Source organism: Anneissia japonica, unplaced genomic scaffold (assembly GCF_011630105.1).
Source record: "Anneissia japonica isolate Jap-2015-1 unplaced genomic scaffold, ASM1163010v1 scaffold287869_len1821871_cov162, whole genome shotgun sequence".
Taxonomy (NCBI): Eukaryota; Metazoa; Echinodermata; class Crinoidea; order Comatulida; family Comatulidae; genus Anneissia; species Anneissia japonica.
Genome location: NW_022741034.1, coordinates 484,288 through 511,519, shown reverse-complemented (window position 1 = coordinate 511,519; position 27,232 = coordinate 484,288). Strand labels below are relative to the sequence as shown.

The window sequence follows — 27,232 nt, the reverse complement described above, 5'->3', positions numbered from 1 at the left end:
TCCTTGGATGTGAAGTCTAAGTTTTGCAGTCATCAAGACAACTGTGATGTCAGGGAACATGTTGACTCATTCCTGCTGAATCTTTGTCAACATCTGCTCTCAGATGATGACAAGACCTGCCTACCTAGAATGCAGTCTGCACTTAAAGACATCAGTTGTAAGTATCTTTTGAAACCTAATATTTAACACGGACAGCAAAACTCAATGTTCTGTTAAACAATAACCGTAATTTGTATTCTGTACAAATTCTGAGACGGTAAAAAGCTCTGTCTGCAGCTGCGCTGGGACATTTATGTGACAAATACATGCAATATTATGCCCATACTTGATTGTACTGTAGTAAGATATCATCATGCCCATATAATGTATGTACACATCACACAAATTAAAACTTTATTATATAATTATTTTTAGTGTGGACAGACCTTATACAAAATAATTGCAGTCACAATTTAGATCAATATTTTGAAATATACTTAACATACAATTGTAAAACCTTATATTAGACTACGTCTCAAAATTTGCAATGATAATTATTTAGCTTAATATTGATAATTAATTTTTTTTTTTTTTTTTTAGGCCCAGCATACAATATTTGTGGATTCATGCGAGAGCAGTCGTCGGTGTTCAATCTATCTTCTTCCATTCTTGATCTTCAGTCTACATGCCTAGCCTTCATGTACTTAGCTGCAGTATATGGAGATCCGTATGTATAAAAATTCATTTTTTTTTTAAATTCTCCACAAAATATTTAAGCTACAGTCACTTAAAATTCACTCCTTTAAAAATGTTTTTATGATTACTTATTATTTTCTACAGTAATTATTTGTGTGTTTTACATTAATATTATCATAAAGCAACATTAGATTGAATTACAATCCAATTGATTGATTGCATTCAGGTTGGTGAATGATAATGAAGTTTTTGAGAGCCTGCATTTCTACCTGAGCAGTCCAAATTGTCTTGTACGTGATCTGGACCCGACCAGTCTCAAACATTTGATGTACTTGTATGCTGACTGCTACAGCAATGCAAGTTTAGGAGAGCAAAGTAAATAAATTTTATTGTTATATTCAAATCAATTCAATTCAACTTTTATTGTCAAACACAGTGAGAACATGGTTTGAAATTCTTCTTGTTTGTTCACAGTTAAAATGTAAGTTAAAACAAGACACAAAAGATAAAATCACAGAGGAAACAGCAAAAATTTAAAAACAATAAAAGCCAGCTAAAAGGTTAAAATGTTATCATCATTAGAATTCCAGACAATTTATTTAAAACTATTTACAACATGAACCACTAGGTCCACTGGTAAGTTTTAAATAACTTAATATAAAACATACTCTAGATAAAGTAAGACATGTCATTGTGATTCAATATTTCGATTCTTTATTAGATCATCATCAGGAATGAATAATATGTCAATATTGCAAACATATATTCCAGAAAGAGTTACAGAAAATTAACCAATGAAAACAGTAAATATGTTATAGGCAAGAGGGTTCAGGTTTTTAGGGAGCGTCTGGGAGGACGCAAGTAATTATTGGAGGGCCTGCACCCCTCCCCTCTGTACACCCCTAGATATGCCTCTGGTCCTAAAACAGTGCGTTCTCCCTTAATTTAACAATGATATGTATTTAAACCTGTTGCAATAAATAATAGATTAATATAATAGCAGAATCATGATTTTATATTTGTTTTAGCAAAATAAATTATGATGTTATCATCGTTATTGTGATAAGTACTTAATATGTAAAGATTTTTATTTTAGTCTGCTGACATAAATTGCATTGTGATCAATATTATCATTCATATTTACTTCTTTCAGCGCCATCATCTTTAATTCATGTTCTTGAGAAGACGGATGCTTCAGCCATTTACAGTGACCACCCATCTGTCATCAAGTGGGCTTACTCTGCAAATGATGTACCCCAGAACATTAGGAGAGGATTTGTGAGTTTCTTAATTTGTTCATGAATGTGGAGAGGCTTTCGCAGTACATCATCACTCAATCAGTGCTCTCCTCTGGAAGCATCTTGTGGAGGCATCTTGTGGATGCATTGGACCTAAATAAATTCTTGTTTTAGATCTTCTTTATGCTTACTCTGCACATGATGTACCCCAGAACATTAGGAGAGGATTTGTGAGTATCTTAATTTGTTCATGAATGTGGAGAGACTTTTGCAGTACATCATCATTAAATCTGTGTTCTTCCTCTGGAAGCATCTTGTGGAGGCATCTTGTGGATGCATTGGACCTAAATAAATTCTTGTTTTAGATCTTCTTATATGCTTTTAATCTGCAAATGATGTACCCCAGAACATTAGGAGAGGATTTGTGAGTTTCTTAATTTGTTCATGAATGTGGAGAGACTTTCGCAGTACATCATCATTCTATCAGTGCTCTCCTCTGGAAGCATCTTATGGAGGCATCTTGTGATGCATTGAACCTAAATAAATTCTTGTCTTAAATCTTCTTTATACCACTGCTCTTTAACACTTTCTCTGTACATTGATTTATCCACATATGCTCTCCTTTTGTCTTCTAAGTGTATACATGCTACATCAAACCATCCCTTGTACAATTACCCATATCCGTCTCTTGGACAATAATCTGTTATTGACACAGTTTTCACCTCACTTATTGCATCACTTTTATTATTCACATAATCTTTTTAGAGAGTGCCTTCTACAGGATATAAAGAACAAGTTACAATAGAAATGAAATATCATACAAACAAATATATCCAAAACAACATTGGTAGTATCTGATCTAAATGAATGTTTTGCAGTGTCATTACCTGTTGCTGCGCAGTGCTATTAAATTTACATTATACAAATACTGCAGTATAATACCTCAATATTGCTACATATTACAAACTTTTATATTAATTATACATTATCTTTTATAGTTACTGTAACATACCAAAGAGTATAAATAGAAAAAGAGAGCCAACTACGCTCATTGAGAGCGTAAAAAACGATACGCCCTACGCAGCTTGTTTAGGACAGCAACTAACGCTTGTAGGTACTTTTTATTACCCAGTACTTTACTGCGCACGGTCTGTTTGTCTGTTTATCTGTTCTCCAAAAGACACAGTACTTTTGTTTTCTGCTTACTGAGTTCATAGCGGGCGTACTTCGATCGTGCTGTACTGGGTATAAAAAGTACCTACAACCCTCAGTGGGCACTCACTTGTTCTATTTATACTCTTTGTACATACATATTAATTTATATATGAACGTCCACTCATAGTAAAGATAGCTACTACAATGTACAAGACTTCAAAACTTTAACATAAATTTTGTAATTAGGTAATTTCCTTTTTTTCTCAACTCTAAAATTCAGTTTGTGCAATGGTTGCGAAACATACCATCAGTGTCGACCCCTAGAGAAAATGCAGATGAGGAATGTTATATGATAAATACAGAATGTGGAAGTGGTGGAGGCATAGATGAAGGCAGAGTTACAGATCTGGACAGCAACAGGAGTAAAGATGAGTGTTGTGGATTTGCCTCTAGATTGTTTACAAACACTATTCCTCAACTTGATAATCCTGCTTCCAAAACTTTACTGGTAGAAGACATTTTAGTAAGATATTTTATTTAAAATTATTATTTAGCTTTATTAATATTTTTTATTTATATAGCGCTTTCTTTTCATATTCAAAGCATTTTTCTGAAGATCAATGAGTCCTCATGCTTGAGCCATGGAGAAATTAGCATTGCTGCAACCCCACCTGTAAGAGAGAGGCAATGCAGATTGAGTATAACCCACACAAACCAAACAGTCCCCTCTGCATTAAACTGCTTCTATTTTCATGTAATAATCCTGACACACTCCAGCTTATTCCATTCATTGTTAGGGGTATTTTTTAGCGTGTGTCCTATTTTCTAATAAATTTATTTTAGCAATATTTTTATTATATTAAGGCTTTAGCACTTATTATTAACTAAGATATTATTTGATGATATATAGTGCTTGAGGTATATAATGTGATTCTAATAGTGATGAAGGATAATAATTATAAGGGTTGAAAAATGAATGATGACAATTATAATGATACTACTATTAATAGTTGACTTGCACTGATAACTAATATTCAGTGTATATAATATCCTGCAAAATGTTGAAGTAAAAAGCATAGCGTGAGTATAGGTTCAGTATTGGAGTTCTGATTTATTTGTTTAGTATGGTATCATGGATGGAGATGAAGCATTGCTGAGCCGATGTCTGTCACTTATTAAAGCCAGTATCAAGGCAACTGGAACAGATTCCTCTTCTGACACGGCACGTCTGTTGCAGGAAAGACTTCCACAAGTGGTGCAGGAGATGTGTCTAAAGGATCTAATCCAGACAACGGCAGGTGAGATACCTCTTCCAAAATTTCTAAATGAAGATTTTTCAATTGTTGTATATTGCATACATTAGTAGTATCACAAGTTAACTCTTATATCCATATTTGGGAGTAATATAACATCATCATGCCCATATATGGGCACATCACACAAATTTGATAGTGTGGACAGAGGTGTCACCACTACCATTATTATACTGTTCCTTTATTTGATAAGTGCAATACATAAACTATATCTACTTTCACCTTAATACTCCACATACTTCTTCAATCAAGATATCTCACTCAGCCGACCCACTTCACAATATGTCCCAGCATCCATTTTCTCCTTTTTTGTTTTAATAGTATGTATAATATTAAAATCTGTACTTCATTTTCATTCAAAATGAATTAACTTCCATTCATTTTTTTAAGCAACTATACAGCTGCAATGCAATTTTTTTCTTAATTCATTTACTGTACTATTTTTCTAAACATCATTTTTTTTACTCCAGAAATGAAGATATCAGCCATCTTGAAGTTGGTAATGGAAATCAACTTGAGGGCGCTAGACTCCATATGTCCAGTTGATCTGAAACTTGTATATCATGGTATTTAAAACCATTATTTCGGATTTTATTAATAAAATTATTAATTTTTATTAAGCTCTGATTATGAGTGTAAAATGATATCATGATCATATATGCGCTACATCTCACAAATTTGTCACACAAAATGTGATAGTGAGAAAACAGACCTTAATATATATATGATATAACATAAACTGATACTACTAACAGAATAATATACCATTAAAAATAGTAGTAATAAGATGGTTAAAACATGATGTTCTGCATGTATGTATTTGTCAAAAAAATCCAGAAAAAATTAATGATATTTTACCTTTTCACAGTTAGCAACCTTTTGACAAAATCAACAAGCACAACAGACACTAAATTGGTGATTCTGAATTTTCTTCATTGCTTGCTGTTTGCTACAGTGCATCACCAAGATACCAGTGGTGAGTGTTGACATGTGCAATATGCTTGCTGTCCTCATTAAGCCCAATTTAGTTTGAAATTCGAAAGCTGTGCTGTAACTTATTTTGTTAAATAAGCACCATATTTTCCAAAATAGGTTAGGTAGAATTTTTCTATCATAACTCTCATTGATGACATAAGAAATAACTTAGGATTGGAATAAGTTGACTGACAAATGAAAAAAACACCTATACGTTTATGTTGCTGAGGAATTGTCCCATACTGTGCAGCAAATTTGCTTTTAAATCAAAATAGCTATTCTCGGTGTATTAGAAGTAAATCAAACAACACATAGATGGAGCAGAAATGGTAGCTTGTACAAGGCAAAATAATATTTTCATACTGTGCAACTATGAACTAGCTTCCAAACCAATTTTAAACTATTTTCAATTGATAACATTTAAAAACTTCATCAAAACCTACATTCTCTTGAATTGATCCCAAATTAAATCTGTTAATATTTGCTTTATATTTTTTTCTTTTAATTGTACTATTCATTTGATTTTTATTTCTGATTTACATTTCTGTTTTTATTTTTTCGTTCATATAATGCACTTCACTGAAGGTGCTTTCACTTTATAGACAGAATAAATATATAAACAAATACTAATAATTGTAGGATATAGATTATATTCTCTCAGGCTAATTGTTTTTTATTTTATTGATTTCATGTACAACAGCAAATTACTTGCAACTTACAGAAAAATTAAGGTCAACTCAGAAAATGTTGCATGACGCGACCTGATGTGATTTATTGTCGGAGACGGTCTCATGCCCCATGAGAAACATTAAAAATGTTTAATATTCTAAGACGCGGCATGCCCCCCATGCAAAACCATTGCGTCTGCATTTAACTAATAGAAAACGTGACATCAAATCGTGTCGAGCTAAAGTTGGCCTTTACAGTTATTATTGCAAATTACAGGATATAATACTTATCAAGTACTAACCATGTCTTCTATCTAAATAAGTATGTTTGGTTTCTTTTCACTTCTGAAGTCCTATCAGTTGTGTTGTCCAACAAGCCATTATTACAGCTGTTGGAGAATTTATTGAAAGACAGTGACCCATTGGACTACCAGACTCTGGGCAGTGAACACCTGCAATGCTCTACCTTGAGTTTACTTGCTACGTTGCTTCAATTCCAACACCAACATCAGATGAAAGTAAGTGTAGGATAAGGACATGTGGCAGGGTAACCACAGGAGAAGGGGTTGTAGGGGTAAGGGAAGGATGGGATCATACTGACTCATACTAGAGAGCCCATCTTCATTTCTTTGAAAAGTTCATTTCATTTTGATTCTTTGTTTTGTGTGAATTTTGCATGAGGCAAAAGTCCCCGTTAGCAGAAATGGTTCATATAGTGAGCTGTCTGGTAGTTGAGAGTGAGTTGTCAAATGGTCCAGAGGGAGCTGTTAGCAGCTCCATAAACTTAACTTTAATTGGTTTTAAGAATCCCATTGGGAGTTAACAAGAGAGTCCTGGCCAGCAACATATAGCCATTGGACTGTAAACAAGAAACCCATTACAATCACTCACTTCATCTCATGGGCTTCAGTGGCAATAAATAATTTAAGAAACCTTCGCTATTCAACAAACCAGCAGGATGTATAACCCGGGTTTTTTCCAAAATCCGGGTGCCATGGACCAGTTCTGTTAATGGCCAGATATGCAGCATGTATATTTATATTGTATCTGCGTGTGGAGATGCCATCCAGCATAGTGATTCAGTTCCCTTTGGTTGGCCCTGGCCTTCCTATTTTGTGTTTGACAAAATAAATAATGAAATGAAATATTCAGTACATTCTTAAGTACTTGTGGAAACAGTTGCTAGTGATAATTCAGTTAAAGAATGTAACCCATGACCTCCAGATGACTAGCCTGTTGTCATAACAACAAGACCCATTTGTACTATCATGATTACTCAATCAGTGTGTAATTATTATACTCACTATTGTTATAGTACTACTGCTAACATGTTTATTATATTGTAGGGGTGTGTGCCTGTTGCAGTAGATGTAAACTGGTTGATTAATTCCATTAGCACCCATAAACCATCGTTTCAGCGTTGTAAGTATCATTCATTATTATTTGCTAAAGTATGGACTCTGAATTATTACACATGTTACACTAGTTTTTTTAAATTTGACAATTTTAGTAGTTAAAATATTATTTAAAAACTTAATTGAAAAATTGTAGAATTTTGTTAATTTTTACAATATCTTGTGGAAGAACTCAGTGGGAAAATGTATATTAATTTTATATATTTTTCATTAGTGAATGTAGATTTTGATTTGATTAAATAACATTACTATTGCAGGAATAATCATTACATATTTAGAAAAAAAAAATAACATATCCATCCTTCTTTTATGATAAGATGCTGCATTAAAGTTTTGGACAGCAATCTTTGAAACAAAGTTTGCAACATCAAGTTTGATTCAACTGAGCGAGGGCAGTAGACGGCAAGAACTCTTACAGAACCACGATATAAACCTGGACATTAAAACTGACCATTTAAGACTTTTGGTCATCCATCTTCAAAACCTGATTATGATGGTAAGACAAGAAGTCTCTGACAAGACGTCCAAATCTATCTCTCTGGATCAATTCTTAATAGGCACCTTTGGATGCCTAGAAATGTCACCACACACTGTAAAAATGCATTTTGTAAGCAGTGTCCTTTGATGAAATGACTGACTGTTTCATTGGTAGGGGCTACAGTGTTCCCATGACAGGTGTCTTTAGTCCCCCTGGACCACACTGGTGCTGCCACTGCAACGTTTTATGCCTGAGGCAGGAAAATCAATAATGTGAGACAAAATTTATAATACATTGACAATTTGTGAGGTCTCACCACAAAATGAGACGCATCGTTGGTGAAATCATATTGAGATATTCACCAAAACAGGCCAAAGTCAACATTTTTACAAAATTTTGATTTTAATGTTTTTGAATAACTTGATATTTTATGATTGTATACTATGTAAGTGAATTTTCTTGCCAAAACAGTGTTCTATGCATATATTCTGTAATTCTAGTCATATTATTTGTACAGGTTAGTTTATCTTTGATACTGATTTTCTCAAAACGTGGTTCTTATACACCTAAACTTTAAATGCTCACATCTATGGATTTACTTATAGTAGGGAAGCCATTCTAAGACCAAATGAAAGCTTATAATGTGATCTACCCAAATATAATATAAACTCAATTTTTGAATTTCTAGCCATGAGACTTATTTTGTGGCGAGACCTCACATTTGTCATCTGTTTAATCTTTTAAACAAATTTGATAGCTATTTTGATCTGATGTTTATCCTTAGGACTCTGGTTCTGAAAGTTTGTCAGCTGTTGCTTGTTATACAGCCCTCTTAGAATATGTCCACAACAAGGACCAACTACAAGGTATACATACTTTCATATTAATTTTAATAATACTAATTTATTTTTATATACCATATGAAATTATTTAAAAGTTTGAAAGTGTGAAATAATAAAACATAAGGAATATAAGTTTTTAAGTTTTAAATAATTATTCAATAATTGTTGTAAGTGATCAGTTATTATCATTCTATTTAATATTACTTTATTGTAAATGCTTTATTTTGACTTCAGGTGAAATGTTACTGAAGCAGCCTTGGAATGCTGCCCTCTTGAGTATTCTTCTGCAGATTCAATCATCATCCTTCATATCGCCAACTGTGGTACAGCTTTACAATATGGTAACCAATACTTCTTAGTTGTTTTCTATATTTTCCAGTGATAATAACCACATCCAATAATAATATAGATGTCAGAGACTGAATTTTGTATTGTTTTGTAATCTTTATTTATTATTTATTTGGAACTACATTTTATTCGGCAACAGAATCTTTGTTTTAAACACTTCACAATCTGATTAAAAAACTTCATTGTATTTCTGCTGTTAACTCATAAATAATTGTTTATTGCGGAAGCATTTTATGATAGCTTCTATGTGCTGAGGTCGTAGCGCGCTTGTTTTAACATGTAAGAGTTGACGGTGAATCTTGAACGAGTCAAGACGTGCATTAGGAGAGAGCTCCTGTGTCAGAGTTTGTTACCTCTTCAACCTAAGTTATGACCTTTGCGAGTCTGATGTTTGATGAGGCTGAGTAAATATATATGAGTTTGTGGATGAAGCCAGCTACTGAATTATGCGAGCTTTGCAGGGGTTTCTTTTCTGTTTTGTATTCTCTTGGTTTATTATTTCCTTTTGATCGTCAGAAATAAAGTGCAGTTGCATAAATGTTCTACAACATTCAAGACTAAGTTTATTCTTTACTAAGTCAACCGACGACATACATACATTCTAATACTGTATTATTCGGATGTTCCAATGTTCAATATTATTATAAACATATAATTTTAATAAATCAAATTTCATTTAATTAAAATAAAACATAAATAGATGATTAAATTGAATTCACTTTGTTTCAGTTTGTGTGTAGCAGGTTTTGGAATGTGAATAACAGACACCTGGATGACTTTATTCAAATGTTCTGTAGTACTGACACCTGGTCACAAATTACAACCACCTTTTATCACAAGCTACTGCACATCATAGATAAGGTGTAGTAATCCATCCCATACGATTTTTCTTGCAAAATCTCAAAAGCATAGACTTTATATGTAGTGTATGCAACAATGTGGAATTTTATTTTAATTGCTATGGTGAGCCTAAAGTCCCAGAGATAAACTGAGTGCATTGAACAACATCATTTTCTAGTTGGACCTACCAAATTTGAAATTGTTCTCGGTTTTCAGATTTCATGTTACTTAAGCCAAGACCAGAGGTACTGTTTACAAAATGCTGTGGCGGAATCCACAAAACAACTTGAACTGATGAGGAAAGATTCTCCGACATCTAAACTAAAGTATCCTTTGGCTTTACGATGATGCCATCATTAATTGTGTCCATTTATAGTCTTGAGGTAATCAACAACAGGTATTAAAATGTTTATTGTGATTTTTTTTATTTGTCATTCATAAAAAAAGCATTACAAATGATTTTTTCAATCAATCAATTAATCATTACTGTATTTATTTATATGGCACCATTCCCAAACAGAGATTATTAACAAAATGTTCATCTTGAGTAGTTACCTAAAACTGTGAGGAGAAGGTGATTGTTTAATGTTCTAAGGAAGTTTATTTCAGAGCCTTTGTCCAGCAGTGCTGAAAGCCTGACTCCTGATATTTGCCACTTGGGATGTCCAAAGCACTTGTTGGCTGGACCTCAGTATTTGCCTACTCTCTTTGATGTTGATTTGCCAAGCACACTTTTGAAATAAGGTGTAACATAAAATGCTTAAATAAGCTGACAGGCATATCACCATTATTCAGGTGATAATTATAAAATTTATAAATTTATAGGGCATGCAAAAACATTGTAAAAGGAATAAATGAAATATAGAAAGGAGGAAGATGTTGCATCTCAATATTGTAGTGTTATATGAAAAATTTATCACCATTTATTGTATGATCGCACCACATTGGCAATTTAATGTATGTAAGGAAGCCAGAATGCTGTACACCAATAGCTATCCAGTCCTATTCTCAATTATACAGGCAAAATCATCCCTGACATATCCAAATATACAATTAGTATTTCTCAAATGAAGGTATAATTATCCTTATCGATTTATTTTAGTATCGCTAATGGCATCGTTTTCCAAACAGAGCCCAACACTCTGCCTCCTGGATCTTTGCACAGCACTATTGATGCAGTTACAAAGAAGCTAGGAAGTTAGCTGGACCTTTTTTTGCTCAACAATCTTCATACAGAAATTAAGACATGAAAAAACTGAAATGAAGGAAAATAACAATTCTCTTTTAATAGGACTTGGCTGTGCTAAGAAATTGATAATATAGAGATTTTTTTAAATTATAAAATTGCGCACTTAGCACTACATAGTAAAATACTGTGTTTTAACAATAATTTGTACTCATTTTTAACCTTCCTCCGAAGAAGGAGGCGGGGGTATTGCAATAGCATGAATCTGTGTGTGTGTGCATATGTGTTTCCCTTCAATTGTGGACCTCATTTTGGTCATTTAGAACTGAAAATATATGCATGCTTGACTTATATATAGGCCAAATCTCTTCAGTAGTTGACACAGTGAAAATTAATGGACTATTGTATTAATGATATCCCCATGCTTAGACAGTGTTTATGTACAGCATGGTTTTCAAAAGCATAAAAAAGCAGCATTGAGTCTGGTTGGTTATTTTAGTAGTAGTATATAATTATATAGCATACATACTGCTGATTCTGAAGGATATAAATGTTTAAAGACAATTATAAACATTTTTACCAATACTGACAATATTCTATACACTGACTATATACACGACGTACTGTTTATTAAAGGCTGTCTACCTGCCTGTAGCGTGCCTTCATTTGTGGGAGGCTCGTTTCAGTGGAAAGTGGACCCTTTGGAAACCATTATACATTAACATAATATTGTTAGCTGAGAAAGCTTAAGAAATGCCGACATGAAATACTTCTGGCTTGTAGGATCTCTGATACTCTGGAGAACATTGTAAATATATCTACGAATATCAATTTTTCATTTTTAAATGCGGATTTTCTCCAGACTGTGTCTATAGTCATAGGTATTATTACTGTGACGCTTAATAAGAACACACTTCACGACTGAGTAGCATTCTTTAGGTTCTTTATTTCTGTGGAGTAAGTATCCGAAACAAAAGGCAAAGCGAAACAAAACTAAACCTCAAAACCCTAAAACAATGAACAAATAAGTTTGTATTAATAACACAGGAGCAGGTAGCTTCACATGTGAAATAACAAATTATTTAACATCAATCAATTAATAAGATCATAGAAGACTTGATATAATAAACAAACTAAATAAGTATATAAAAGTAACATTAAAATTAATTAGGAAATCATTTACTATCATAATGCATACAGTATTACACAGTAAAGAGTAATCATAGCACTAAAGTAATAACACTTATAGGCAATTCACAAAGTAATATAACAATCACCAAATGGAAATAATAAATGTTCATCAGATATATCATATTATAATTTATCTAATCGACTCACCCCTAGCAAACACCGGGCAAGTTGACTATAGTCACCAATGACCAATCAATGTACGGTATGCTACTGTACGATATTACAATCTGAATAACTGCAATGGCAATACAAAATATTTGCTAACAATGGACAAAGTAAAATATTAAATGTAATGAATTCATAATTAATAGTTATCATAAAATGCAATTTCTGTATTGGCACATCATACAATGATTCACTTAACAAATTTAATTAGTTAACTCTGATAATAAGAACAATAAGATTATAAGTAATAGCAGCATTATTAATCTCATTAACACATTATTCTCTACTATTAAAACAATCGTATTAACTCATGTAACCAATTCACTCGTGATTGAAATGCATTTAAATTAAAATATAATTGTTGATTTACTATTAATATAGGCCTATAACATAGGCGCCGCCATCTTGGATTACATTCCATGGGCGCAGCCATCTTGAATTGTTTGTTTATAGTATAGCGCCACCAAGAGTTAAAATATAACTATCATGTAATTAGTATGAGTCATCATCTACTTCATGGTCAAGCTACAGTAGGTGGTCCAACCATGCCTATTATCTTTGTACAGTATCTATAAACTACATAAAGTGCATTATAAACTACATGCATCTCAAAAGTCAAACATCTGATAATTAAAATGCAAATCATTCACAAACTTATGCGAAACAGTTAATTTAAGTTCAGCATTGTATACAAAAAAATAGTTTTGTTAAATTTGCCAAGTAGTCAGCAAAGTCTTTCACTTTAAACCTCTTAAAAATATTACCAAGTATAAACTAATATATGGTAAACACTAACATATTTTATATAGTGAACTTATCAAACTAAACAATATAAACTTAAAACTACATACCCTTTCAGAATGACAAAACTTCAGAGATGTGATTACTGTCTTGCTCCATTGGAGTTTGCAGCAGTAATGAAACACACTTATGAAAAACTGCCTGATTTACCAAACAAACTGTCTGTTTAACAGACACCCTTGATTGGGGTATTAATGCACCCTCTATTAATCCCTTAACATGAGATGAGCTATTTACTTGAGGTGGTATGAATATGGTAGTGATGAGGCATCCTCCCTCATCAGGGTAATATACCAATTGGGCAACCTTGTGGTTAGTGGTCATTGGGCAGTTTGATGGAAAATGTAGTCTGCAAATGCAATTAGTATAAACAATGGTATGTGGTAGAATGGAACTAATGCTAAAATAGGGATACTGCAAAAACACACTGTCATATTACAATTAATTTAATACAAATCCATTAATGTACACAATGTCTTGACTACCAAGGCCTATTTAAATTTTGGACTAGTATGGCATGGCATTCATCATAGCCTTGGTTCCAGCCAAGGAACAGTGAAATTACAGCTATTAGAAACATTTTGACCTTCCTCATAGCAAAATTTTGGATCACATTAGAAGCACAGATTACTAACCATTCTTATCTAATAAAACAGTAATAAAACAAAACCGTTTTTTGACAAAAAGTCATTTAAACCTTGCTTTTAATAAGAACACCAATGCTAAATGTGCTTTAAAAAAAAGAAAAAACAAGAACAGATTGACCCTGAGGCATGTAAATGTGTCTTTATTACAGTATAAGTAAAACTAAACTAAAAACTAACAAATTAAGCTAGTCACAAATGGTAAAGTAATAATGTTTACAATGTAATGTTTTTACAATGTAATACCCTCTATAATACAGTACAGTAATATACTGTTGTAAAATAATAATTTTTCTTTTCCTTTTTTTTTTTGCGGAGTGTTTAAACTAAATACAATATATCTTCAATTCAAGGTTTATTCCAAAAAAACAAATGGTTACAATTTACAAATTATTTTAAAAAAATCCAAAAAAAAAATTATATATTTTAGAAACATTTATAAATAATAATAATAATAAAAAAAAGTGAAATTTATCAAGATCAAGAAATTAATAAATGCAACGAATATAGTTGAACAATTGACACCAAAGTATATTAAAAATTGAGTTTATAAATCGAGTAAAGAGATAACATTAAGAAAGATAAAATGAACAGGATTGGATTACGAAGAACATCTATAACACAACATTTTGCGCCCAAAATTGGCAAAAAAATAAGTCCGGGTAAAATATTACTGGTTCATTTTAAAAAGTGTATATTTTTAACATTATTTTTGTTATTAATTTCTCTCTTTACTTTAGAATAAATATCCATAGAAACATATATGCATAATGTAAGTTCATAGCAGGCTAATGAAAGGGGAAAATGCTATAACAGTTTGTGAGCTATGGAACATCAATAACCGTTCTCCATTTTTAAATAAACAACAATCTTTAAAGAAATATTCATTGAAACCAGGAAACAGTGAAATAATTTCAGTGTTCCCTAACACAAAATCCTTTATGAAAAACTATGAACTTCCTCATAAATTCTTGAAATGATAGATAATAATTATTTATAAAAAGTGCACTTACACTACAATAACTAGGTTGTGGTAATATTTTTCTTAAGCAATTGGTGTAACACACTAATGTATTCATTGAGGAGACCCTATAGCTTTACCAAAGGGTACAACGAACTAATGTACAGTTGAATTGGTCACTGCACTTAATAACAAATTTTTATTTTTAGTAAACTACCTTGTGTAACCAAACTACAATGACTTTCCATAGGTATCTGTCCCCCCATTGCTTTTTTGAGGTCTTGTTTCACAGCCCAGTGTCTGCTTTAAGAATATCTAGGTATGATATACAGTAATTGTAGTTCTTCCAGGTTTTATTTTTTTGTGTTTAGGGGCCCAATGTATAACATTGGATGCAGGCTCCTCACTTCTGGGACAATGACCAGCGAATCCTGTTCTTATCTTAGTACTTATTCATTGCCCATATAATTCAGAGTGTGTTAGTGTTGTTGCCAGTGAACACTGAGGACAGTTCTCAGTAAGCGGGTTTAGCAGCCCTCTGGTTCTTTTGGCCAGAATTGGGGTGACTCTCCATTCCTCACATCCATAAAGGAGTACAGATTCTACAGTAGCAGTAAATATGTGGAATTTTAAACCTTTTTGTAGACTTGACTTCCAGATTTTTGTTAACTTAGTACAAGCTCACCAAGCTGCTGCTTTACGGTGTTCAGTATCATTTTCTGTGCTTAACATCCATACCCCTAGGTATTTGAAATTCTTTGCTTCCTCTAGTTCTGTAACATTCTGTTCTAATGTTAACCTGTTCATTTTTGTAAGGCCTCAGCTTTGTTTTCTTTGTATTTATTCTCAATCGTACTTTGACTACTGAAGTTTCTACTCTTAGAAGTTGTTCTTGTGCCTCGTGTATTTTTTAAGAGAGGAGCACTATGTCATCAGCAAAGTCGAAATCAGTTGCTACCAGAGGCCCTAGGCCTACTCTCCGGATTTTTCTTTTTATTAGGTGGAATCCAATCTTTTCCTTGGATGGTGGGGATAAACTTTATATAAACAGACTGCTTTTCGTTGACATAATATCACTAGACTATTTTTACTAACAGAATGAGGACAACTTCGACAAATTCATCGACAATTGCGATAAAACAAATACTTACTAAAACACTAAACAACCTAACTAAACAATGGTAAAAACTATCCCCCGCCGGACACCATCCCAGTACTTCTGAGTCCAAGTTTCGGGGCTGGGATTAAATGTTAACAATATAGAGCAAGAAAATATAAAAGGAAATTAATTGTGATAATCAGAAAAAGTGTTTCTTATAAGTAATTTTGAATAAATTAAGAGATTGAAATTCTTGAATTTTGATTGGGATTTTGTTCCAGAGATTTTTAAAGAGCCATTGATTACAGAGCAATTTCGAATTGGTGGGATAATGTTAAGTGATTGAGCGTATGTCATAGAATATCCATGTCGGTCAACAACAATTTCTATATCATTACATAAGCGGGAAGGTGCAATACCATTTATACATTTGTACATTAAATATGCAAGGGCGTAATCTCTATGTTCTTTAAAAAGTTTCCAATTATTTTGCTTAATAAGATCAATTCCACAAAAATTTATAAAATCAAAATTATTTTTAACTATTCTAGCAGCTCGTTTTTGTAGCCTTAATGTTTTTGTTAAACGTAGTTCCCCACAATGAAATTGCATAGTCCATACAGGGTTGTATTATACTTATATATTAAGAATATGTAGAAGCGATTCATTTAGTGTTTCTGCCCATTAATTTAGGATGTTAATTTTGTACCCAATAGTTTTATTTAATTTTTGAATATGGTTATTCCAGGTGAGGTTTTCATCAATTTGAAGTCCTAAATAACGGATGTTTTTTACCTCATCAATGGTTTCATTTTACCAACATAAATATTCAAATAGGAAAAATGGCAAACATTTCTACTTTTAATTAACATAAGTTTGGTTTTGCTAGAATTTACAAGTAATTTGTTAAATTTATACCAATTAGCGACATTATTCATTATTGATTGTAATTTGATATTGATATCTTCTACTGATTTGTCAGTAGTGTAGATGACAACATCATCCGCATATATGCTACATGATCCTGGAGATACATATTGTGGAAGGTCATTTATGAATAATGAAAATAAGATTGGTCCTAACATCACTACCCTGTGGGATGCCAACTTCAACATTTGCTTTTTCAGATAGTTTATTATGACATTTGACTACTTGTTTGCACTGTGAAACTTTTAAACCATTTGATTTCAGTATCTTTAATGCCACAATTTTCTAATTTAGTTAGGCGAAGAGTATGATCAATGGAGTCAAAGTATTTAGATATGTCAAGAAAACAGGCTCCAATCATTTCATATTCATTCAAAGTTTCCATCCATTCATCAATAACTCGATGAAGGCAAGTGATGGTAGAGTGGTATTTTCTGAAGGCATATTGATCTACAACTTGTGAGATCATTTTCGTTTAGGTAACTAACTAATTGATTTTGTACTTCTCTTTCAACAAGAAATATGGCAAACCACGGAGATGGGTTTATAGTTAGTCATTGTTTGCTTACATCTACTCCCTTTATTGATACAGTAGGTGTTGTTTTTGCAAGTTTCCAATCCTCAGGAACAATACCCAGACTAATAGACAAATTTATTATAGAGGAAAGAGATTTTGCAATAATTGGGAGGCAAACCTAAGCAATTTTGAATCAAAATTCAGAATATCCAAATAACTGCTTTCGGACAGACCTGAAAGGGCGTTTTCTATATTTTCAAATGTTACCATGTTAAAATTTAATTTGTGGATAAATAAAGGATGTTTCCATTCAGGGGTAGTAATACTTTCAAAAGATTTAGAAATTTCCTCTCCAATATTTGAGAAAAAAATTATTAAAGCTTTCACAATTTAGGTCAGGGTGGACACTATTTCTAATCCTTACCTATAGTTCTGCCTAGTTCCTCTCATAATTTTTTAGAGTTATTTTTTGTTGTTTTCAACATTATCAAAGTAATTTGATTTTTGCTTTCCGAATTTTGCTTGTTTACCAAGGGCGTGTTTCAGCTGAATAACGCCTAAAACACGTTTTTTATAAACGGTTAAATTCCTTCTGAACGCGTTTCTAGTGAAAAGTACAACTAATAAAAACACGGTAATGCGCGAGCTTTGGCAGGTGGGCATAGCTTAAATGACGGTCGCCACGAAAGTATGAAAAAAGTATGGTATGATCTTCAAGCATGTCATCCTATTGGTTTAATTTTTTTTTTTTTGCCCCGAACTTCCCGCGGACGAGCGATCAAACCAACGAAGAGATCAGTTTGGGTCGCTGACGGGTCATGACTAAAGGCCTGTTTACAGTACACTTCAACGATAATGATAAAAATGGTAAAAAGCGATTGTTCATATAGAAAACAAAAGGAATGAGAAAAGTTTTTACACTAGGACGATTCTATAACAATTTATCGTATATGCAATAACAAAATATTTTAACAAATCCAATTAGATGATGTCATAATCATGGACAAACGATAAAATCGTTGCTACTACGACAATTTTAAAGTTTTCTCATGATTATGACGTCCTCTGATTTGATTTATCAAAATATGTTGTTATCGCATAACTGATAAATGGTTATCGAATCGTTCTAGTGTAAAAACTTCTCTTATTTCTTTTATTTTCTATATGAACAATTGCTTTTTAGCTTCGTTATCGTTATCGTTGAAGTATAAACAGGCCTTAACACTGTTTTTGTTTTGTGACATGTTTCTGCTGGGGAAAAAACACATGTTTTTTAATAACCATTTAAAAACACATGTTTATTTGCTCAGCAGAAACAGGCACTAAGTTACGTAGTTTATGATATTTATTCAAATGGATATCACTCCCATATTTATCAGAAAGATGCTTTTCATGGTCTCTTTCATACATAAGTTGTATTATATCTGGGCTCATCCAAGGAGTGAAACGATCTTTAACAACTATAGGTTTGTAATTTATCATTGACAAACTGTTTAAGTTCTGATTGTTTGATAAATTTGTTATGCCATGTTATGTAATTACACCACCAATTATTATTTTTAATACAATAATACATACCAATAAAATACATTTAAATATTGCTTTCCAACCATCATACCTTGTAATTTGTCCCTCATTATTCTCTCGTGGTCTGTGCTCTGCAAATAAATCTCAGTGGGTAAGGTACCGTAGTAATTGGCTGACTTGCAAAATTAACCTATGTGCCGGTCAAATGTGATAATAATTTAACACCCAGATTTCTAATAAAAATTATTAGTGACTCATTCTAGGATTGATATAATTGATCAATGAATAATTCCAGGGCATTGTACAACTCTTCTTGTTCAGATAGGCCTGCAGAATTTTCTCCTTGTGAACGTTGTTTCTTATTTTCTTCGAACAACTTACTAAAAACTTTGCTTGTAATAACAGTGACGTCGCACTTGGTGATTGGAAATTTCAACAGTTGGTTTAAATAGATCGTATGTTTCAGTATAGCCATCCACTGTGAAAATTCATGTTTGTGATTCTTGGATATCTTTCTTTCTTTAGACTGTACTGGAGTAAATTGGTTATTTCTCCACCAAAATGCCAAGGCTGCGATTGGGAGGTGGAACAGATCTATTTTATCTTCACACACACTTTGCTCGATTTCAAGGAAACAGTAAAACAAATCCTTACGATGTTCTAAATCCATCCCAGTAATCATCTTTAAATTTGGAATATTTCTTAATTGCAACTGTGTGATGGGTTTTACATTCTTTTCTTTAAGCTCACTTGCCATATCTCCCAAGGCCACATAAGGCTGATACTCTGTTATGGTAGACTTACTGTCATTTATGAGAATACCATATTGCATTTGGCGTAAACGCAAAGACGTATCTGTGTAACCCACATTGTGGCCCAAAAATCGTCGCTTATGCAAAACGACATCCACAACATATTTACCTACTTCACATTTTCGGTAAAGTTCAATAAACCAATCAGGAAAATGAGAACTTAATTGACTTATAGGCCTGTTGTCCGGTGTTCTAAGGTATTCAACGACTAATGAGGTTTCAGGTAAACTATAGCATGATGATATTAAAGGCTTCAATTTTGCACCGACATATTTGAGAACTTCATCCAATGAGTTCTTTTTTAGGAAAGGGACGATATCCTCTACCTTTCCTGGTTTTTGGGGTTTAATAATGTCATTTCCAGCAAATGCTGCCAAGTACGGAACACATTCTTCTTTAACACCCATTTTTTCCCAAAATTCACGATGGTATAATTTACATTTGATTCCATTTTTCGCTTCTTCCCATTTAAAATCATCATAAAGAATGAATCCATGTTTAAGATCCATAAGATAAAAATCACTGTCTCCCGATAGTACTGGGCACTCGTACGCACTTGCTATTTTTGCGATTTCATGGTCTGCTTCAAAGTCACACCGAGCTATTTGAATTTCATCCAATTCTTTAAGTATTTTTATCCAATTGTCGCTGAGAAAAATACATTCTTTCTTTTGCAAAGTGTTCTTGCGACGTTCTATCATAGTTGGAAACTTTTGGTCATTAGCATGACCGCCATCAAAGATAAAAATAGGCTTTACATATTTTTTAATTGTGCTGACAAAGTCGTGCAACTTCTCTAAGTTTTCGCTATCGTTTTGTAGTCCTTTCTTGTGGTAAATTTCATAGAGCACGTTGGTACCATCAATTATTATTGTATTAGGCAAATTTAGTGTTAAATCTCTGCTTAGGTATTCGCTATTCTCTTTGATAAACTTTTTAAGTCTTGGCACTCCCATAATGACGTACGTTTCTAATGAGGAAAGATATGGTTGCCTGCAAAAAAAAAGTAAACATTGTTTTTAATTGTAGGCCTATGGCTAATTGATCGATTGGTTGGTTGATGGATGGACCTATGAATTTGCTTAGACCCCCCCCCCCCCCCTGGTTTACACATTTGTAATAAGAAAAGCATTGAATTGATTTGTTAACCAATTTTAGGAGATGAATCTATAAAAACAACATATGCCTGTTTGTTTTAATTAGGTTTAATGCGGTGAGTGAGAATATCATTAAATATACGAACTTGCAAAAAGGTCACCTTCGGCATTTTGGCACTGTAGGAGTACTGGGGGAGGATCCAGATATCTGCCGGAGGGGCCTTAGAATTGAATTTTTAAAAGTACATTTTTTGCATCATGCCTCATTTTACTACATACATTATACTTTTTTTTTTAATTTTAAGTGTTTCTTTAAGCAAAATGTGAAAATGTAAGCTTTTTTTTTGTGACAGGGCCCCAACTTGACAATCATTTTGCAGCTTCATTTCTTGTAAATGTTAATATGGATGATTGTGAATGGGGCCCATTTCTAGAGTAAGGTTAATTTTGAAGGGTCTAGTTGCCCTAATTAGTTTATTTGAAGGGCAAAATTCATTTTAGATTTGATCTTACGGACCAATGATAATCTCTGAGCTGCAAACGACCTGTTATACTTTGTGGCTACTGTAAAATACGCTTGCTGGCTGCTAAAAAATGTTGTGGCAACTTCAAATTTTATTTTAGTTGTACTTACACAGTACATTATTAGGTCATTAAATTCATTTTAATTATTGCAACCATAAGATTGATTCAATATTTTGTCAAAAAAAGACACTTAGTTTTTCACTATTTCATGTTTATTTTATCGATGATTTTAGTTCTTCCTTGTGTAAAATCATCACCAAAAATGGTGGAGCCAAGATATGCCAATGGGAAATGAGGTGTCCCAGAACTTGGTGCACTTGTCAGCGAAGCGAGATGCTAAAAAAAAAAAGAATTTTGGTGCCATGTTTTATGGGAAACCAATAATTGGTAAAAACTCTATTTAAATATCCATTCATTTTGTGTGTTGTTAGGGACGTGAAAAAGTACGTTTTATATCATTTACACCATAGGTTGGTAACAGATTTAATTTTAGATCTTAGTGGGGTCAACCTATCATCGAAATGGCCAGTGCATGGTGCATCGGAAGCTATTTTTATTGGTCCGGCCAAATATACACAATCACCATTGCATTAATATGACTTGTTTTTATTAGTTTTGTCCTTGTAGCTCAAAACACGCACTATTCTATTACGTCAATCATTCATACTTGTACTAAATATATCAATTACCCATTCATGCTTTATCCTTTATATTTGTCACCATGGGCCATGTCATAGTAGGGATTGTTTTAATTAAAAAAATTGGAATTCGATTAGTTTATTTGATTAATAAGTATATCTATCAGTATTGCTGATTTTCCCTGGCGTGTGTCCTACCACCCTGACAGGAGCCGTTGAACCCTGTAGAAACATACAGTAGATTATTCTAATATTGACCCTCCACCTGAAGTTGATTCCCCTGATTCTTAATGCTCTATTGCGTATTTATCACCTGCTAGATCTGTCTATAATGATGGGAATACCATACATGGTCCTCCTGCCATTAATAAACCAAAAGTTTGTTTCCTGATAATATACCAGCAGTCTGTTATTTAAAAATCTAACGTATTCACCTTGTTAATTCAAAAGCCATTCAATTGATTTACTAAATAATGCATAGCATATTGTACCCTGTGTATTCTTAACACATGTTTAATTTAGGCCACATTTTTTATGTGTATTTCACAATATCCGTCAACTCGTACAATATAGGTGCACATTCCTTGTTATTCATTGCATTATATATTAACATATGGTAATTATGTTCTTGTTTTCTGCACTTTATTCATGGAGGAATAAGCATAATGTACCCTGTGTATAGGCCTATATAACACATGCTTTATTTAATTAGCATACTGTCATTATTTTGGGAATATGAGAATATACCTCTAGGTGTCCAGAAATTGCACTCTCGTACCTTTAAAAATCTGACCGGTAATTCATAATCAACAATAAACAAATATTTTTCCTAATACAATTTTTCCTAACCCCAACCACCACCCCCTGCCACATCCGACCAGCCGCAATCAATTGTATCTGCTAAGTTCGCCAAAAATCAAATTTTATTTATTTATTTATTTTTTTTAATCGAACAGTAGGTCCCTCGCGACGAAGCCCAGCGCAGCTGATCAGTGAGGCTGACATAGGCTTGAAAATAGCGCATGCGAAAAATATGTTCTATAAGGATGATTATGAATATTTCATGAGCTTTCACCAAACTATCCTACGTTAATTAAACAAATCGCTGGCTGCGCAGATGTTTGGGGGGAGGAGAGGGTGGGGGTGTGTGCAGACGATCGCACCCCCTAAATTTTATTAGGAAAAATATTTGTTATATTGTTGATATGAAATACCAGATACATGTTTTATAATAATTAGCATACTTTCATCATTTTATAGCAAAATGCTAGGTTTTTATAGTTTTAATCTTTACTAAAATGGCTGGCCTGTTTCTGAGCACACATAGTAAATTTTAAACAGTGATTTTTATTTTGACTTTTTACTTCTTCACTATTTTAACTTGTTAATATATCTTAACATATTTCTCGTCATTGCCAAGTTGTCTTGTGATTTTTCATCTAATTTTAACCTTTTTAACCAAATGAAAAACAAATTCCTACTTTAAAATGGACAATAAATTGTTCTTGAATCTAGAATCTTTTTTATAGGTATTTGAACATCCGTCAACTTGTATAAATATAATAGACTTACAGTAATTGTTATTCATTTTACATTATATAATGTGTTCGTGTTTCTTGCACTTTATTTATTCATTGAGAAATATGCATCTCATTTCATATAATAATGAAAATAAGAAATTTAGGAAAAACAAATTCCTACTTTCAAATGGACAATAAAGTGTTCTTGAATTTAGAATCTTTTTTATAGGTGTTTGAACATCCGTCAACTTGTATAAATATAATAGACTTATAGTAATTGTTATTTATATTACTTTATATAATGTGTTCATGTTTCTTGCACTTTATTTATTCATTGAGGAATAAGCATCTCATTTCATATAAATTATGGAAATAAGAAATTTTAAACAATTTATTTTTCTATTATTTTCGCAATACACTCTCTTTCATATTATTAAAAAAAAACTAATTGTGATTTGGTCATTAGTTTTCTAGATATAGCATTCTTAACCTATGTGTGACTGTACTCTCGAAAAGGGCCAATCGGAATCTAGTTTCGCCACTGGGAAAATGCAGTGGAAAATTCGAGGGAGATGCCAGCCGCCCCCTCCAAATTTTTAAAAGTAACAAATATAAAAACTTAAATTCCTGTCAGCAGCAAATTTAGCTGCTAAATCTAGCATTTGGGTCATTTGTCATTCATTTTCAGCGATTAAAATAATATCATCTGCCCAAAAAAGAGCTCCGACCCAAATAGTATTCATATGAACACCAATATTATTAATTTTTTGTGAACTCATTGATAAATATGCAGAAGAGAATAGGAGACAGGACACATCCCTGTCTGACATCCTGCTCAATAGGGAATTCTCCTGTTAAAATTTCCCCAAATTTTACTTTGCCTTTAATATTAGAGTAGGCCTACATATTATCAATCATTCTCCATAAACGTCCCCTAATTCCAATATCCCAGATAGCCTTCAAGAGCCCTGCCCTCCATACTGAGTCAAATGCCTTTCAGAAGTCCAGGAAAGCCAGGTATGTGTTTTTCCCCTTCTCTTCGTCTACAAGCGGCGATGTTTTTTACCACAAATACATGGTCTTCGCACCTTCGGTCTTTCGTCTTTCCTGAAACCCCCCTGAAAGGACATTATCCTCTTCAAGGTGATTTGATACGTTCATTGCAATGATTCTATTAAAAAATTTAGAAACACATGATGTGAGAAAAATCCCACGATAATTGTTAAGATCTTTCTTGTCACCTTGCTTAAAGCTTATATTCCAATCACATGGAGGAGTTTCCAAATAAATAATTCGTTCGAACATTTCTAACAGAGAGTGTTTCATATTTGGTCCACCATTTTTTAGTAGCTCATTAGTGATGCAATCCTCTCCTGGCGATTTACCATTTTTTGCAAGGCTTAAAGCATCTTTTAAATACAATTTTCTTCATCTGTAGTAGTATTCCTAATATTTTACCAATTTTTTCAGTTATACGCATATTGCTATTAAAAACATTATTCTTTGGCCTACCTAGCGATTCCCAATAATTTCTTAGGGTCTCATTCCTTTCTCTAACTCCAGATACAATAACTTCTGACCCTGGAACCTTAAAACAATTTGTATTATTATGTTGGTTAAATTTTGACCCTCTAAGTGATTGCCAAAATTCTTTACAACAAGGGCCTCCCTTATTTGCAATAACAATAGACTTATCCACCCTCATTTCCAGATATATATTTCCTATGAATTTGGGCTGCTTTTTTCTATTTAATTGTACTTGCAACTTCTTTATCAAACCATGGTTTATTCTTTCCTCCAATACACGAATATTTTTTTTTCCAATACCTTCAGCAGATTTGATAACAATGTTTTTCCATGAATTCCACAAATCATCAGCATTATTAAAAATATTTGCATCCCAGTCCCTGAAACCCTTCTCTAATTCTGTTTTATATCTCATGAAATATTCACCAAACTTAATATTCCACATAGATTTTTCTGAAATGTTGTATATTTAGTTTAAGAAGCAGCACATTATTCATTCATTCATTCATCTTTTATTTCAGAATTACAAATCCATAGAACAACAACAGAACAAGGCGATCAACAGCACATCACTGCCCAATCCAAATTGTTTTTCTTCATTAACAATCATTTCAGAGATACAACTGAACATGTTTTTCGAAGACAAAATATAATCTATTGTACTTTGGAGGGCATTTCTGCCCCATGTTATTTTATAACTTACCAGATGATAAACTTAATATCAAAAACAGCCGTTTTAATATACAAATTTTCTTAATTGTTTTGATTTCGAATTGGTTCAGAGTCACATTCATATTCACATGTATAATTATAGAAAATTTAAAGTTATCAACAATAAATGAAAATATGAAAATGAGATGTAATGAATTACATTTGAACAAAGTTTTTAACATGTAACGCTTTTAAATAATAAAATAATTAATTCTTTTTAAAAAAACAATCTATATTTAAGAAAATTTTAAATGTAAAAGTATCCCCCGCAGGACACCATGTTCTTTGTTACTTTAGCCTGGTTCACGTCAAGCTTTTATCTAGACATAGAAAATAGTTAAAAGTTCGACGTGAATCAGTCAATTATAGCTAGATAAAGGCTTAGTCACTTATCGTTAAATGACGTAACTTCACTAGAATAACGGTAAATTAAACTTGCATAAGACGACTGTCCCTACTACCCCTAGTTTGGTTCGATGCCAAGTTAGAGCCAGTAAATAAATATGGGGTGCCGCAGCAAAAGTCCATGTTAAAATCAAAATGTAATTGCAAAATGTCTAATTTATCGAAACGTAGGCGAAAATTTCTCAAAATGTAGATCTAGTTTCCTAAAATGAAGTTATAATTTTTCAAAACGTAGTTAAAATTTTCCAAAAGATAGCTAATTTCTTTGTAATTCAAATTCAAAACGTAGGTCTGACTTGATCAAACGCCCTTCTCCAAATTCTGTTCCAAAACGTAAATCAAAAACAGCCAAGCATGACGTGGGCCTGTTCCATTAATTATGGGGGAATCATTTTTCGCTGCAGTCCAATGCCGTGAACAGCGCTTCGCAGTGCGTCTGCTAATTTTTAATGGTCAGGGTACCGCGATCACGAGCCCTATGTTAGCATTATAGGCTAGGCTTTCTGTATGTGGGCTGGGATTTGCAACAAGGTCTTGGACTAGGCCTCTATACTATAGTAGGAGGCATGGGGCCACATTTATCAAACTAGAAATCAGCTTAAATTCGACCATTAAGTCTATTTTTTTGCTTAAGTCAGATTTATTCATATTGCTTACTAAGCAATTTTTAAGCTAATAGCTTAAAAATTGCTTAAAATTAGAAATGAACGTTGGCACCATCTATACGATTTTTAAGCCAAGATTTTGCTAAGATTGGGTAATATATAAGCTTAAGACATTTGTTAGGGACATCTTAACTTTTTTGACTTCCAAACCATTCCAAACCTGTACCGCAATAGTAGTAAACTAGGCCCTGCTTATTTACCTTTTATAAAAACCAAATTATTTTAATCACTAGCATTTTCCCATTTAACAGAATATTGTTTTATTTTTCATTAAAACGTCTGTAGGGCCTATACTTTATGGACCTTTCTGTCGTGTTTTTGTGCAGCTTTTAGATCACTGAATTGTGTTGTTTTCACTTCGCGAAAA

At 32.8% G+C, this 27,232-nt stretch overlaps 2 protein-coding genes and 1 long non-coding RNA gene across 3 annotated transcripts in view; 1 reads left to right on the top strand and 2 right to left on the bottom strand.

The window, feature by feature from the left end:
- LOC117118485 (meiosis inhibitor protein 1-like) overlaps positions 1 to 9,118 on the top strand; it is a 26,309-nt gene extending 17,191 nt beyond the window's left edge. The window contains exons 10-22 of the mRNA XM_033263085.1: positions 16 to 157; positions 580 to 706; positions 902 to 1,050; positions 1,829 to 1,953; positions 3,349 to 3,591; positions 4,192 to 4,366; positions 4,852 to 4,947; positions 5,250 to 5,357; positions 6,376 to 6,542; positions 7,371 to 7,446; positions 7,757 to 7,935; positions 8,702 to 8,783; positions 8,994 to 9,118. Coding sequence (XP_033118976.1) covers positions 16 to 157; positions 580 to 706; positions 902 to 1,050; positions 1,829 to 1,953; positions 3,349 to 3,591; positions 4,192 to 4,366; positions 4,852 to 4,947; positions 5,250 to 5,357; positions 6,376 to 6,542; positions 7,371 to 7,446; positions 7,757 to 7,935; positions 8,702 to 8,783; positions 8,994 to 9,118 — 1,794 coding nt within the window. The remainder of the gene's footprint in view (positions 1 to 15; positions 158 to 579; positions 707 to 901; positions 1,051 to 1,828; positions 1,954 to 3,348; positions 3,592 to 4,191; positions 4,367 to 4,851; positions 4,948 to 5,249; positions 5,358 to 6,375; positions 6,543 to 7,370; positions 7,447 to 7,756; positions 7,936 to 8,701; positions 8,784 to 8,993) is intronic.
- A 2,899-nt stretch (positions 9,119 to 12,017) lies between these two features.
- LOC117118544 lies at positions 12,018 to 13,394 on the bottom strand. The gene is made up of 3 exons (XR_004447059.1): positions 13,341 to 13,394; positions 12,472 to 12,559; positions 12,018 to 12,141 (listed from the first exon to the last, which is right to left on the bottom strand). It is a non-coding gene; the product is annotated as an uncharacterized LOC117118544 (long non-coding RNA).
- Positions 13,395 to 19,224: 5,830 nt separating this feature from the next.
- Positions 19,225 to 20,733, bottom strand: LOC117118484 (protein asteroid homolog 1-like). Its single transcript, XM_033263084.1, has one exon. It carries the CDS (start codon positions 20,731 to 20,733, stop codon positions 19,225 to 19,227), a length of 1,509 nt encoding a protein of 502 aa, XP_033118975.1.
- Between the last annotated feature and the right edge of the window lie 6,499 nt (positions 20,734 to 27,232).